At 54.0% G+C, this 14,577-nt stretch overlaps 1 protein-coding gene across 1 annotated transcript; it reads right to left on the bottom strand.

Moving 5' to 3' along the window:
• Window positions 1-3,837: 3,837 nt before the first annotated feature.
• On the bottom strand, window positions 3,838-8,469 carry EGR3 (early growth response 3). The gene is made up of 2 exons (XM_041765172.1): window positions 8,403-8,469; window positions 3,838-7,582 (listed from the first exon to the last, which is right to left on the bottom strand). Exons 1-2 carry the CDS (start codon window positions 8,440-8,442, stop codon window positions 6,573-6,575), a joined length of 1,050 nt encoding a protein of 349 aa, XP_041621106.1. The 5' UTR covers window positions 8,443-8,469; the 3' UTR covers window positions 3,838-6,572.
• Between the last annotated feature and the right edge of the window lie 6,108 nt (window positions 8,470-14,577).

Here is a 14,577-nt window from a genome sequence, read left to right on the forward strand (position 1 = left end):
GAAGGACTTGTGATCATGCTCCTTGCAAAATGATCAGGGCCCAGAGAACAATGGTGGGTAGTGATTGGATGGGACCGGTGGTGGAGTTGCAGAGGCCCCCAGGAACAGACGGAAGAGGAGATTATACGCTAAGGGTGGGTTGCCTGAGGTCCAGGAGAGGCATTCTGAGGACCAGAGAGTGACTTCTTTGTCCCTTGTCCAGGGACCTTGAGAGGAGGGTATCAATAAACCAGGGAGGCCCCATTTCTTCGTCCTAAGAGAATGCGTTAGGGCCTTCCTGGGGAGAGGTCAAGAAGCGGCCTAGACAAGACTAAAGAAATCAGATGGTGGTCAAACTCCCACCCAACCTAGACATTAGAGCCTTTCTGTTGAGTAGCCAGCACCATCTAGAATCTTGGATTCTCTCATTCTTCTCGTTTGCAGCTCTGGGCCATGTTTGTGTCAGCTCCTTAGTAAGATTGCTCAGAAACCTTTCTTCTAGCCATCTGCGCATTTTGTCGGGAGGGAGGAAATACTGTTTTCACACCCAGGTCAGTGGGCCAGAGGAGCGCTGTGCCCCTGGTGGCCAGCAGAGGTAGGGACTGTCCCAGTTTCCCATGCCCGAGGAAGCAGCCGTAATGAGGATGGGGGATGAGGATCCTAGGCAAGTGAATCAGGGTCTGGTCCCTTCCTGCCTGGGCATAGAGATAGGTCAGTGACTTTAGGGCAAGTTGGGAAAGCCTCATCACACTGCCCCCAACCCTGGCCTACCTCTGTTCTTGCAGAGACTGAAAATGATCAGCTGTTGAAAATATGAGAGATGGGGTAGAAAGGAACCTTCAGGCAGAAAGAGTGGTGAAGTTTCAAGAGTTGGGATGCTGGGAGAAGCTGACAAGGCCAGACATGTCCCTGGCCACTGTGGATGACTGATGGGGGCATGACTGCTCCCAGCTTTGTCTCGGGGACTAGTGTGTCCGAAGGGCTCCAAGAGTCACTTGATCTCTCCTCTTCCTCTGGGGGCCTCATTCCTCTCCATGCAGAGAGTGGTTTTCCAAAAAGAACCACTTGGGATAGAATTAGGATCACGACCTATATTGAAAACCCCATGGTAGCTTTTAGAAAGTCATTTTCCCCTAGTCATTAAGATTTTGTTGGTATGACTTCTAGTCTTTGGGACACTCACGGAGACCTTCTACTTTCCCTAGGCTTATTTATCCATGGCACCAGGGGAGCTGATCAAGGGCAAGAAAAGGCAGTTCACACCCCCTCACCCATGGCAGGCATATTCTGGATTAGTAAAAGGAGATCAGTAGCGACTGGCCATAAGCCATTACCTTGCTATCATCAGAATCCACCTTAATATTCCTTTTTATATCCTTGAGAAGAATACATAGACACACACACATCACTACTGCCACCACCATTTAAAAACATATGCCACTCCTTGCCTCTGCTTCTCATGAAGTATCTCCTCATTTGTATCCAGCCCTAGTTCACAGAGTACAATTTTGCAAAGACTCATCACCTTCCGCAAGCTACTCCCATGGTGTGTGTGTGTGTGTGTGTGTGTGTGTGTGTGTGTGTGAGAGAGAGAGAGAGAGAGAGAGAGAGAGAGGGAGAGAGAGAGAAATCCTTTCAGTTACTCCTAAACACCTTAGAAGTTGCTTTGTATGTAGCTGTGCCTCTACTTCTTCCATACTTCTATGCCTGATTTTGCTCCCAGCAAAGCTTCCATTTATTCCTTCTCATGATAGCTCCACCAACCCTTTCCTCTACCCATCTCCCTACTTCATCCCTAAGTTTGAGGGTTGAGTTTCTTCTCCCCATATTTACAAAACCCAGGCAGGTTGGGTTGCTGGTGTGATGCTATCTGGGACAACCTTATCTAGCTACAAAGCATGAATCAGAGATTACACCATACAAGGGCTGGTGCCAGCCAGGCGGGCTGCCATATTGTCACCCAGTGGTTGAACCAGGTTGAGTTGAGTAATATGCACCAATGGGAAGTGAGTTTATTAATCATGAAGCATAGTACACTGTTGACGAAAGTGTAACTCTGAAGGCCTGATCTGATTGGGGAAGGTGCAGGTGGGGCTGGATGCTAACTATGAAGACACCCAGTGACACTATCCTTCTCTGATAATATGCACTTGAAAAACACATAGAAATCTGGAAGCAAATACCTAGTTTAGCAAAGAGGTGGATTATATACTCAATCATTAGGACTTTTCAGTCATCTTGGATTCTCTTTGTTAAAAAAGGACACTTCCTTGTGGCTATAGTTGCAGTCTGGAATTTCGAAAGTTTCATGAGGTGAGAGAAGGGAATTCAAGATGGCAGCCACTGACCTAGAATTGCGTGGGTGAGAAAATGTAAGATTCCATACCGCATTCTCTTTATTGGTCTTGAACTTCAAAAACATTCTTTTCTAAGGCCACAACCCACCACCTCCACCCAGGTCTGCCCTCAACTTTTTGGTAACTATAGCCAGCCAGAAATACCACCCACATTTTTCAAGGTGATGGGCCTGATTGGGGCAGCAAGAGTAGTTTCTGAGCAGGGACGCTATACTACGTTTCTGTCACTGGATGGTTGCTTCAGGTGTCAAGACACTGTCCCCTGAGTTGCAGTATGGTGCTACATTTACACAGTGCAGTATCAGACATGGAGCTCCTGCCCCTAAGCTTCACTGAGGCAGATGGTACGCAAAATACATGACAGAGAAGCCCAACTGAGTGTTTTAAAGGGCAATCAGGAAGAAAGGGAGAGAAAGGATAGATCTGCCCAAAGACCATTCTAGAACAAGCCTCATGAGGATAAAGGATTGTAAAGACTCACGGGAAATAAGGTGAGGGGAGCAGAGTGGAGATGGGGGACACTCGAAGAAAGTGGTGGATACGTATCTCTCTAAGAGAACCAGGAGAAAGCTCTAGGGTTGGCATAGGAACTCAGTTAAGAAAGGGTAAGATTCTGGAGAAGAAAGCTCATAGAGTAGGGGAAGCATCACATCTATGGGAGATAGAAGTCATAAAATGTGAGCAGTTAATGCTATATAAAATATTCCTTGTAAGTTCTCCAAATCCCAAAGGTTCTTTCTCCTCTCAGGAGCATGGGGTCCCTGGGGAGTTCATAAGAGCTGTGGTTTCAGCCAAGACCCTCTTTCCCAGGCAGCTACAAATAGTGAGGCCTGGACAGTCCCATCCAAGTAGGACTGAAGTTGCAGAATTTTAAAATCTGATTTTTTCCCAATTATCTGACCACAATAGAGCCTCCAATCTTTCTGGTTATCTTGCCAACCTTGAAGAACCCTCTCTCAAGTCTCCACCTGTTTTTCAGGCTTCAAAAGCTTTAGCAAGAGCACTACTCAGTGTTACTGTACAGACTTTACAGGGTCCTGCTCTGGAGCGCCCTGTTACCTCCAGAGGCATAGTTTATCAACTAGAAGACCCCCACTTCTCTACCCTCAAAACCCATTAGAAACCAGGGAGAAGGGTTCTAGAAGGTTTTGGTCAGTAGTCCTGATTCCCATGAGTTTATTTCATCTGTTAGCCTCATCTCTCTGGCAGTTTGAGAGTCTCGGCAGTATGGAGGAAGAATCCTATTCTGTTAGAACCACAGTAAACACTCCACACTGGATTTGAAACACCAGAACCCGCGCAAAATTCTGACCAACTTCTAATAAGGCCAAATTCCATGTTTCACCTTGAGTTTTCAGAGCAAGAACAGCAAAACCTGGCATAAGAACCTATCAAACCAACAAGCAGCCAAAAACAAAACAAGACAAAAAACAGGCCAAACCAAAACTTTATACTATGAAAACAAGAAATAAAATAAGGAGATTTATAGGCCGGCTGATTGTCAGCAAACACAATATATTTACTGTATTAGCATTTGCTCACAGTGCAAATGGTACAACATTACACCATTTCAATATTTCGGTTTTTAAAAATGCTGTTTTCATTAACTATATTATATTGGCATAACAATGTGACAAAGGAGCAAATGAAATGTTGGTGAAGAATTTCACCTTTTCACAATATCAAGCATATTTTTTTAACCTTAGTATAAGGTACTATAAATCCAAGAAATAAAAACATCCACAAAATATATTACATCTGGTTTGTCTTTTTCTAAGTACTCAACTTTATACAAAAGTCTTTCAAAAAATATCATTCCCCATAGGTTTTCCTGTTTAAAACCTGATTTTTTTTCTCTCAGTTCACATAAGTTAGAGTGCATTTTCTTTTGTTGTTTTTTTTTTAAACATGCAGACATATAAAAAATCTGGATAGCACAACCTTTTGGCAACAAAGTTATTTTTCTCTTAGTTTAAGCTTAAATGTCTGAGAACAGTTTTATTAAAACAAAGGAAAACTCAGATTATCATGCAGTGACATGCATAAACCAGAAGGAGCAAGGAAAAAATATTAAAGGATATTTGATTCCTCCTTCCAGCTTTGAAGTGACCAAAATTTTTGTTTTTAATAATCATCACATTATAAAAAGTATTCAGCAAAATACTGTCTCTGCAAAGAAAGATTTTACCCTTCAGCTGAAAAAATATGGGCCCTCCTGGCAAACTTCACCCTCTTCTCTCTCCTACAAAAAGTCCAAGTACCTGGAAATTCACAATCCCCCTGCTCTTTGATTTTTTTCCCTTTCACTAGACTCCTTTTAGTATTATTTATCCACCACCAAAGGAAACAAAAAACAAAAAACAAACCCAAAAAACAAAAAAACAAAACAAAACAAAAACCCCCGATGCTTTTTTTCTTAAAAAAAAAAAAAAAAAAAGTGGGAAACGCATAAAGTGACTTTAAAAACAGACATTCTGTAAACTCCAGACCTTTGTTCCTTCTCTCTGGGCAGCTTAGTGACCACAGGAGAAATAACGCTAATAGGGAACAGTACATTCAGTCAAGACTGTGCTGGAAGCTGTGTCAGAGCAACCTTCCCTACTACTCCACTTCAAAAGAGTCACCCCTGTGTGGGGGAAGCGCTAGGGAGGAGGGGGTGCCTGAGAAGAGGTGAGGTAGGGCGGGGAGAAGGTGAGACTGGCTAAGGGGGAAAAGATATGCCTCATTCAGAAACATGGATTAATGCAAAAATACCCATATCTTTAAGGAAAATTTGGACAGAGATGTGTGTATATGCAGGTATACCTACATACATACATATGTGTATATATACATACACATACCTATGTAGATATAATCTCATCAGTTAAATTTTTCATAAAAAATAAATCATTTAAAGCTTATATACCTACAAATTCTCTTTATCCCGGTGCACTGCACTGGATAGCCAAGTACCTTAGAAATTTTATTTTACTAGGAGTACATATTGTGTGTGTGTGTTATATATACATATGCATGTATGCGTGTATATACACATACGTGCACACACACACACACACACACACACACCACATAGATTTTAATTCTACCTGTTGTGTTGGCCATGACAAAGGCTGAAAAATGAGCCTGTTTTCCCATCAATGGCGGGGAAGGAGAAATGGGTATGTGCGAGCAAAAACAGAAAGATGGTGAAATGAGGTGGCTGGTTGAGGCCTGCCTTTCTGGAAGAAGAAGATTTTGAAAGAGATGGGAAAAGGCTTAGAGCGAAGGGAGAGGAGGGGGGAGAAAGGGCCGAGGGTGAACTCAGGAACAGAGATTTTGAAAAGTGGGGCTGAGGAAATAGGTCTGTTGCAAGGCAGGTTTAGTGATGGCTGCTCCTTCTCCCCGCAGATCAAACTGCCCTGAGGCCTAAGAGGGAAGCGCTCGGAAAAGGAGGGGTGCTGAGGGGCCGAACCCTACACGGCGGTAGCAGCCCCGCGGCGGCGGCATCCGAGGCATTTCTGTAAGAAACATTATTTCCGAGCAGATGGAAGACCGTCTCATCCGGCCACGTGCAGGCCCCCAACCTGGGACATTCCCCCAGCGGCCTGGGGACCCGATGTGGGGAAGAGTTTGGGGTGGACACAGCCCAGTTCAGCTCAAGAGTCTCACACACCCACACACACGCGTGCGCGCGCGCGCACCCACACCCACACCCACACACACCCACACACATAACACTCACGCGAGCACGCACACTCGCGCGCATCCCCGCACGCAGGCGCGCGTGCGTGCGGCGGGCAGCAAGCTCTGCGCTTTGGTGCGCTCCTTACCCCCTCCCCCTCTCGGGTCTTCGAGGGGGAACCGAGGGAGACGTGGGGGGAGCCGTGAGGTGCTTGGGTCGGGCGAGGCTTGGGCGGGCCCCGCCTTCAGTCCCCCGCAGGTCCTTGGCGCGGCCCAGCGGCCCCTGGATCAAGACGATCCGAACTGAACAAAGCGGGCTAGACGCCACCTTTCCGCCCCCACGCCTTGGTTAAGGGGGGGCAGCGAAGGGAGGGCGCCTCCTGCCCTGGCCCCCGACCGTTGGCCGGTGTGAAAGGGTGGAAACGGGGGACATCGAAGGGGAACAAGGGACCTTACGTCCATGGAGAGGCCAGGGCGCGGCCCCTGCGCCTCCGTAGCTAGCTTTCCCGCTGCTTTCAGGCGAGCAGCTGGGAGACACTGGAGGGGAAAAGTGGGGATCTGGGGGCCCGAGCCTCAGGCGCAGGTGGTGACCACAGGGGCCAGGGATACGGGGGGCGCCGAGGACGCAGAGGGCGCACCCCCCTTCTCCGCCTTCTTCTCCTTTTGCTTGAGGTGGATCTTGGCGTGGCGCTTGCGCTCGTCGCTGCGCGCAAACTTGCGCCCGCAGAACTCGCAGGCAAAGGGCTTCTCGCCCGTGTGCGTGCGGATGTGAGTGGTAAGGTGGTCGCTGCGACTGAAGCTCCGCATGCAGATCCGGCACTGGAAGGGCTTGTGGCCCGTGTGGATGCGCAGGTGCCGGGTCAGCTCGTCCGAGCGACTGAAACGGCGGTCGCAGCCCTCCGCCGGGCACGCGTGGGGCCGCTCGTGGAGCGGGGTCTTGCTGGGCCGGTTGGGATACTTGCGGGGCCGGATGGGCTTGAGCGTGAGCGGCGGCTGGGGCAGGCTGCCAAAGCCCGGGTGGATCTGCTTGTCTTTGAACGCCTTGATGGTCTCCAGAGGGGTAATAGGGGGCGGGTTGACCCGGATGGGGTCCATGCCCTGGAAGGGCTTGTGCTCCGGAATGGAGCCCATGTCGTTGGGGTGGTGATAGAGGTTGTAGTCAGGAATCATGGGGAAGAGATTGCTGTCCAAGGCCGGCTTGGCCGATTGGTAATCCTGGGGGGAATAGGCGAGCCCGGGGTTGCCCTGGGGGTCGTGGAAAGACACAGGCTCCGAGTAGAGATCACTGCAGTTAGAATAGGGGGGCAGCGCCGGGTACATGGCCTCCACGTCGCCCTGCGGCGGCTGCACCATGCTGGCGGTGGAGGTCTGCGTGCTGAGTGCCCCTGAGGCCGGGGGCACCCCCAAGATGCCGGCGCTCATGAGGCTAATGATGTTGTCCTGACACCAGTTGGAAGGGGAGTCGAAGGCGAACTTTCCCAAGTAGGTCACGGTCTTGTTGCCGGGGGCTGGCTGGAAGGAGCCCGAATAAGAGAGTTCCGGGTTGGGCTTCTCGTTGGTCAGACCGATGTCCATCACATTCTCTGCGGAGAGCGGGGAAGAGAGGGGAGGGGTGAGTGAAGCCGAGCCGGCTCCCGGGCCGGGGCGCCCAGGTCCTTGCCCAGGTGCGGAGGGTGCGGCCGGGTGGAGTGAGCAGCGCACCCGGTAGGAGGAAAGCTGCGCCCCGGCGCAAAGCGGGCGGTGCCGCGCTCCCGGGCGCAACCTGGATACAGCAAAATACTACGGATCGGGGTGTGGAGTGGCTGCTGCACACACACCGCACACGCCGCGCACACACTCACGTATCACACGCACACACACGCGCGCGCGCGAGAAGCATTGTTGTTGTTTCCGAGGTGGGGCGGGCAGGTAGCAGCAGCTACAGGTAGTTTCAGACCCGGAGCGCGCCGGGCTCTCGCTCTCCAGCGCACACAACTCGGCCTCTTCCCCTAGCCCTGTCCGCGCCGGGACGCCGCGCCTTTCCTGCCCCGACGAAGCCCCCCGTGCGCACCGCGCCCGGGTCGCTGACCCGGAGCGCTCCGACGCTTTGTCCTCTGCGCGTGGAGGGGTTCTGACCGCCAAGGGAGCTCTCCCGCCGCCTTCCCGGGCCCCAGCCTTCTCCAGGCCTGAAGGAGCTTTCGGCTCTTGCTGGAGGGGGAAAGCCCAGCCTCAGCTAGCGAGGGTGGAGGGCGGCGGAAAACCGGCCCGTGTCTCCATGGCGGGAGTGGCTCCTCTCCTCCAGCTCCACGGCTGGGGGATCGCCCCCCGAGGCGGCCCCCGCGCCGGTGGACCCCCTCCCTCTCCCCGCCGTCCCCACACCCCCACGGCTTTGCTGAACGCCCCGGAAAGGCAGCGTCGCAGTACCTCTCCCACCGCGGGGACTCCACGCCGCACATGGCTCCATCCCGGGTGGGAGGCTGAGGGAGTAAGGGGGGGAGAGCGCGGGTGAAAGGGACGCTGGGCTCCTCCCGGAAAGGCGTTGCGCTCCGACCCCGCTCCCGCCGCTGCCCTCGCGTCTAAGACCCTGCCTGAGCCTGGGGAGAAAGGGAGCGCGTCCCTTCGAGGAGGAGCCCTGCGTGTCAGGGACCGCGGGTCCAGGATCCCCACCCCTCCCTCTGACTCTCCGCCCACACCCCCGCAGCTCCCCGGGCCGCTGACCCGGCGCTGACTCCCTGCTGAGCGCAGTGGCCCGGAGCCTCGGAGCTGCAGCGCGGCTGCGCGGGAGGCGAGCACCCCGCACTTTTGGGGGTCGAGGATGTGCGGTCTGGGGTCGAGATTGTGCGGTCTGGGTGGTAAGGAAGTAGGAATAAAGTTGAGGGGATAGGGGACGCGTGCACCAAAGCCCTGAGAATTCCGTAACGGTTCCAAAGCACCCCCTTTGGCCACGGGATGGCAGGAGGGCCCAGCAGGCCCAGGCGCAGTCGCTGTCTGTGGCTGCCTGCGAAGGGCCCGCCACGGAGTTGCAGCAGGAGTGTGCCGAACCCACAGTCTCCGAGCCACCTCCTCTAGTCCCTCCCCTCCCCCTCGCTTCCACAGGGCTGTCCCCATCGCTGCCTGCCGGCGCCCTGCAGTCAGGGGCCTCCCGGTTGCCGACCGGGACGCTGTCACCTCCCGGAGCCTCAGCAGATCCCGGGGGCGGCTGCTGCGTTCCCCGAGGCCTGCTCCGGGAGCGCGCGCGGCCGGGCCGCGGGAGAGCGGGAGCAGAGAAAGGGAGCGTGGGGGAGCGACCCCGAATCACACCGGCACCGGCACCGGCTTGGCGTGGGAGGATTCCCTCCTCGGTGGCCGCGTGGGCGCGGTGAATCCCGCGTCCCCCCCCTTCCCCACGCTGGGGAGTCGGGGTTGGGGGAACGTGCATTTCTCAGGGGGAGTGGGAGTGTTGACAAGGAGGAAGAGAGGATCCCCGGGCCTCACTCCGTGGGAGGGCCACGCGGGCCGGGGACGTGTGGGAGGAACTCCCGAGCTGCACATCGTGGTGGGGGTGGATGACAACCTCGCTCCCCTCCGCGCGGCGGAGAACTGGGGGTGGGAGGGTCCGGCCTCCCCCAGATCTTCTCTGGTTCTTGGTAAAGGAGGGATTCCCGCCGCCCGCGAGCCCCCTCACCCCACCCCTGCTGCCGCTCCCGCCAGGCTCCCCACACCTATCCAGGGGAGGCGCTGCGCCCCCGGGCTCTCCTCCGCCCGCGCGGCGCGGAGAGGGAGCGCTCTGCAGCGGTCCCCGGCTCCGGCCGGAATCAGGGCATGCAGCGCCTCCCGCCCCCGGCTCCCTCCCTAGGGGGGCGAGCGGCCGGCCCGGGGGCGTGGGCGGCAGTGTGAGCCCGGCTGGGCGCGGGAGGGGCCCCGGCGGCTGCAGGGAGGGTCGCGGGGCGGCGGGCCAAGCCGGGAAGAGCCATACAAGGAGCGGATCCGGTGACGCGCCGGCCGCGCCCCTTCTCCTCGATTTGGCTGCTGATTCCGGTCCCCGGATTTGCATATTTTGGCATCCAGTGGAAAAGGAAAGAAGAACGGAACCCGCAGCCTTTAAAGGAACCGCACAGACTCTAGCGTCACCTAGGGAGGCGGTCTGGGGGGCGTGAAAAATTAGCCAGCGGCTCTGGCCTCTGGCCGCGGAGCGCGGCAGCCTGGGAGCAGCGGCGAGCGGCGGTGGCTAGCGAGGCCCGCCCGCACCTGGCCCCTCCGCGGCGCTTCCTGCGGCGCGGGCACCCGGAGGCCGCGGGGGTCTCGGCGGGTTCCCGCCCGGGGCCAGGGGACGCCGCCGGGGCGGCGCGGCCTTGCGCGAGCGGCAGGCCACGGTAGTGACTGCAGTGGCCTTGTTTCCCCGCGCGAGGCACAGCTCAGCCTTCGGGGGAAGGGGGAAGGAAGCGGGAGACCTCCGGGCGGCCCAGCTCCAGTCCGGAGGACCCTGCCGTGATGCACCCCCTCCCCATCGGCCCAGACCTCTCCCCAGAAGGGGAGAGTGAGGAGCTGGAAACCCCAGTCCTGTTATATAGGGGCCCGCGTTAGGAAAGGCAGAGGCAGTGGGAGGATTTGGGATCCTTGAAGGCTTCCAGGACCCCAGAGACTGTGGAGGAGTGTAGCCCCTCCCGAGAGGGGCCCCCAAACACTTTTAGGCTAGCTGCACTTGTTGCATCGAAGAGAGGAGCAAGTAGCAGACCTCCGAGGCCTGCTCCACCACCTGCTTACTTGTTGGTGAGACTGGATAAGAGGCTTTGGGGGCAAATTGCCTGCCGCCTGCTTCCTCCTAGTTCTTGACAAAGAATGGGAGCCTTCAGTTCAATTAAATAAGCATTCATTAAAACGTCAGTGTGACCTGGGGCAAATTTCTGAATTTCTTTCTTAGCCTCAGTTTCCTTATTTGTAAATTGGGATAATAATAGTACTTATGCCTTAGGAAGCTTTAAATGAGATAATCCTCATAGAGTACTTATGCCAGCCCCCTTGAAGGTACCCCGTAAAGGGCAGTTAATACTGGTCAACTATACTCTCCCCTACTCTACCCGGGTATCTTAAGGGCGCGTATAAGTGATGCAGGGAGTACCGAGGGCCAGATATCCCCTATCCATGTGATCATATATACAAGAAGCATTGGGGTTTATTTTTTAGGGGAGAAAGAATGTCCTGTTCGTGCACCAGGTACCTGCTGGGCACTGTGCCAAGGTTAAAGAAATGTCCTCACTCTGCAGGAGCACCAGCCCCCAGCGCTGGGGGTGACATAAGACAGGGTACAGAGAAGTTACTCGGTTGCACTTCAAGACTCTGGCACATCCTTCTAGACTTTTTGGAGGGTGGCTCTGGCTCCAGGGGTGAGGTGGGGGGACTCATGCCTTTCTGTCCCTCCTCTGCCAGGGAAGGAGTCCTGCCGTGGAAAGGCTGCCTCTGTAAGCAGGGGTCGTTCTTGCCTGACTCCTCTTCAGGTAGGAGCCCCCACAGGTGTCCCCTGTTAGCCTGGATGATGGTGGCAGATGGAGGCCAGGGTTCTGTGGCAGGTGGGGACAAGCCTGGGTATGAAGTGGGTGTGGGGTGTTTGGAGTGGCTGCTTATAGACTAATAGCCTTCTCCCTTCTGGTCGCCAAGCCTTGCATCCAGCAGAGAAAAAAATTTTTCCTCCTTTCCTCCCCCTCTTCTCTCCTCTCTCTCTCCTGAGCAGGGGCCGAGGGCAATTGTCTCAGGTTTATTGGCGGGCTCAGGTGAGAATGCCAAGGGCCTAATTACCTGAACTCCAAGCCCCGGACTTGTTGGGGAGCGAGTAGGCACTGGTTCAGGGCGTCCTGGGCCTGGAGATGGTGAAAGGCAGGCCCGGCCCCTCTGCACTAGGGCCAAGGCCTCCCAGCCCCTGGTTGCTCTCTCCCACCAAGCCCAGCTCCCTTGCCAGCTGCATTTGTGGGGACAGCTGCTACATATGGGGGCAATAGGTACGTTTGTCTTGATGGAAGGCTGAAAGAAGGTGTCCATGTGGCCCTAGGAATTCAGCCCCAAGAGAAGCCAGGTGGTTGCTCTGTCTTGCTCCTTAGTTCTGCAGTCACCTCCAAACTTTAGCTCCCCTTCTGCTAAACATATCCAGTCTTTCTCTGCAATCTTACAAGAGCCCCCTCCCCCCAATTAATTCAATCTGGGGTGTTAGCAATTATAGCACTGTTCTTCTCAGAGGCAATCTGCATTTTCAAAGAAAATGCTTAGAGAGGGTAGGAAATCACCCAAAGGAATGAAGCCCTGTGCTTAGCATGATCCCTGGAAAAGGTAGGTGCTCATTAATACTGGTGGAATGAGGAGACTGTGGGTAGCAGGCCCAGGGACAAGCAGCTGGAGGGCTGGCCTGCAGAGAGTGGGCTCCTCACATCATTCCAGGCACCAATGTGGGTACAGGGCCCACCCTGGCGGTATTGCTCTGGATTGACACTTGTCTCAATGCAGTTGCTTTCCATCTTGGGGTGCCCCACAGGATGTGCACAGGGGACAGACAGGTCACTGAGGGAATCTCCCTGGCCATCTCTCCCTGGTATTCTAGAGGTCATTGCTATTTGTTCAATGACAACAGCCAGCTGAGGCCAGGTGGGTTTGGCCAAGAAGCTTTTGGAGGGGAAATAGTGTTGGTACCCATGAAGACTTTTGAAGGGGGTGCTCCTCCCGAAGCCACAGAAGACGCGGCCATGGGAGCTCTGTGGCTATACTTCATTGCTTCATTGTCCTCATTCTTCACAACAATCCAGTGAAAAAGTTTTTAGGGCTGCCCCCTTAACATTTTGCTTTTTCAAAAAATGGAAAGTGTCCGAATTGTTCATTGGAGGATACCCAGCCAGGAGGCGGCTGAGCTGCCATTTGAACTCAAGGCCTTGTGACTCCAAGCTACTGCTCTTCGTCCCCACCTTTGTCTCCTCATGGCTGCCAGAGAAAGAAATAAGCGGCAGAGCTGGGTAATAGGACAGATAGGTATAGCACTTGTGGAGAAGGTGGTGGGTAGAAGATACGTTCATTGGAATGTTGCCTCCCAGCAGCTACTTGGACCCAGTATGTGGTGGGGGAGGAGCCCCTGCCCAGGGGACAGTTGGAGGCTACCCACTCAGGGGGGGTGGGGGTGGGTGGGCAGCGTTTTAGCAGGGCTCTCAGTAGGTGGAATAGTCACTGTGCCTCTGAGCTCAGGTCCCATGACCATGTCACATCAGCCATGTACTTTTATTTTATTTTATTTTATTTTATTTTATTTTAATTTTTAAAAAAGATTTTATTTATTTATTCATGAGAGACACAGAGAGAGAAAGGCAGAGACATAGGCAGAGCGAGAAGCAGGCTCCCCACAAGGAGCCCGATGTGGGATTTGATCCTGGATCCTGGGATCACGCCCTGAATGAAGACAGACAGATGCTCAACCGCTGAGCCACCCAAGGGTCCCCCTTCTTCCATTTTAAACACCTGCTTGTGCCCCAATTCAAAGTAACTCTTTATAATCATGTTGAATCGGGATCGTTTCTGATCACACTTCCAGCAATTTGGGGACAGGTCTGGTGACCAAAAGGGAGAAAGTCTTGTTAAAAAGTGACGTTGCTGGGGAAGGGCCCCCAAGTGGTCCTGGAGCCCCCTCCTTAGACACAAGTCCAAGGCTGTGAGTAACTGCCATAGGGACAGAGAAGCTGAGAGTTTAGGGCCCGGCCAGGCTGGGGCGGGGAAGGAAGGCAGGTCTCAGGTTAGAAGGTGAGACTTGGAAAGATGTTGCTGGTTGGGTAAGTGGAGAGTAGAATCAGGAGTTCTGGGTTCTACCGTGAATTATCTATAGGGCTTTGAACCAGGCTCTCTTTTCCTGGGCTTCTGGTAGGAACCAGACCAGACAATCCACCTCTAAGTTCTTCCCAGGCCTGTTAATCCACTGTTTCAGGATTCTACTGTAGAAAAGGGTTAGGAGGAGACACGTTAGTGTTCCCAGTAGAGGTGGGTGTTCTGTAAAGCTTGGTCTGGGATCCTTGTGGAGAAGGAGGCATGGGTCAGGGGATGAGGCCTTACAATAGGAACTTTGCTGTGCTAGCTTAGGCGTTCATGGAAGGTAAGTAGAGTCATGTGCTCAGAAGGCCCGTCATTGCCCCTGGGGGCCACTGTGGGACAGCCCCCTTCTCAACTGGGAGGGATAGTATATCTGCAGAAAGGACTCTTGGGGGATGGGGCTTTTTGAAAAGAGGAAATTTGTCATCTGAAATGAACCAGAAAATGTGTGTGAGGGGACAGTGGGGGAGGCACTCAGCAGGAACAAAAAGAGTGAGAGAGAGAGAAATGGAGAGAGAGATTGGAACTGGTTTTCCCTTGCTGCTCTCTGCACAGCCAGCCTCTTGCAGGGGTACAGGCTTCACCCATGGGATCTGAGGGGCTGGCAGATTCCTCTTCTCCCAGCCCTGTAAGAGACACCTGTGAGAAACCAGAGAGCTGTGGTTGAGATCCTTGTCCCTTACCAGTTCCTTGGCTCAGGACCCTCGTCAGCCTCAAACAAGGGGGCCCTTTGCCTCATTCATCAAGGTGAGGAGTTAGAGACAGACTTTTGTGTTCTTTTTGGCTGTTC

Source organism: Vulpes lagopus, chromosome 8 (assembly GCF_018345385.1).
Source record: "Vulpes lagopus strain Blue_001 chromosome 8, ASM1834538v1, whole genome shotgun sequence".
Lineage (NCBI taxonomy): Eukaryota > Metazoa > Chordata > Mammalia > Carnivora > Canidae > Vulpes > Vulpes lagopus.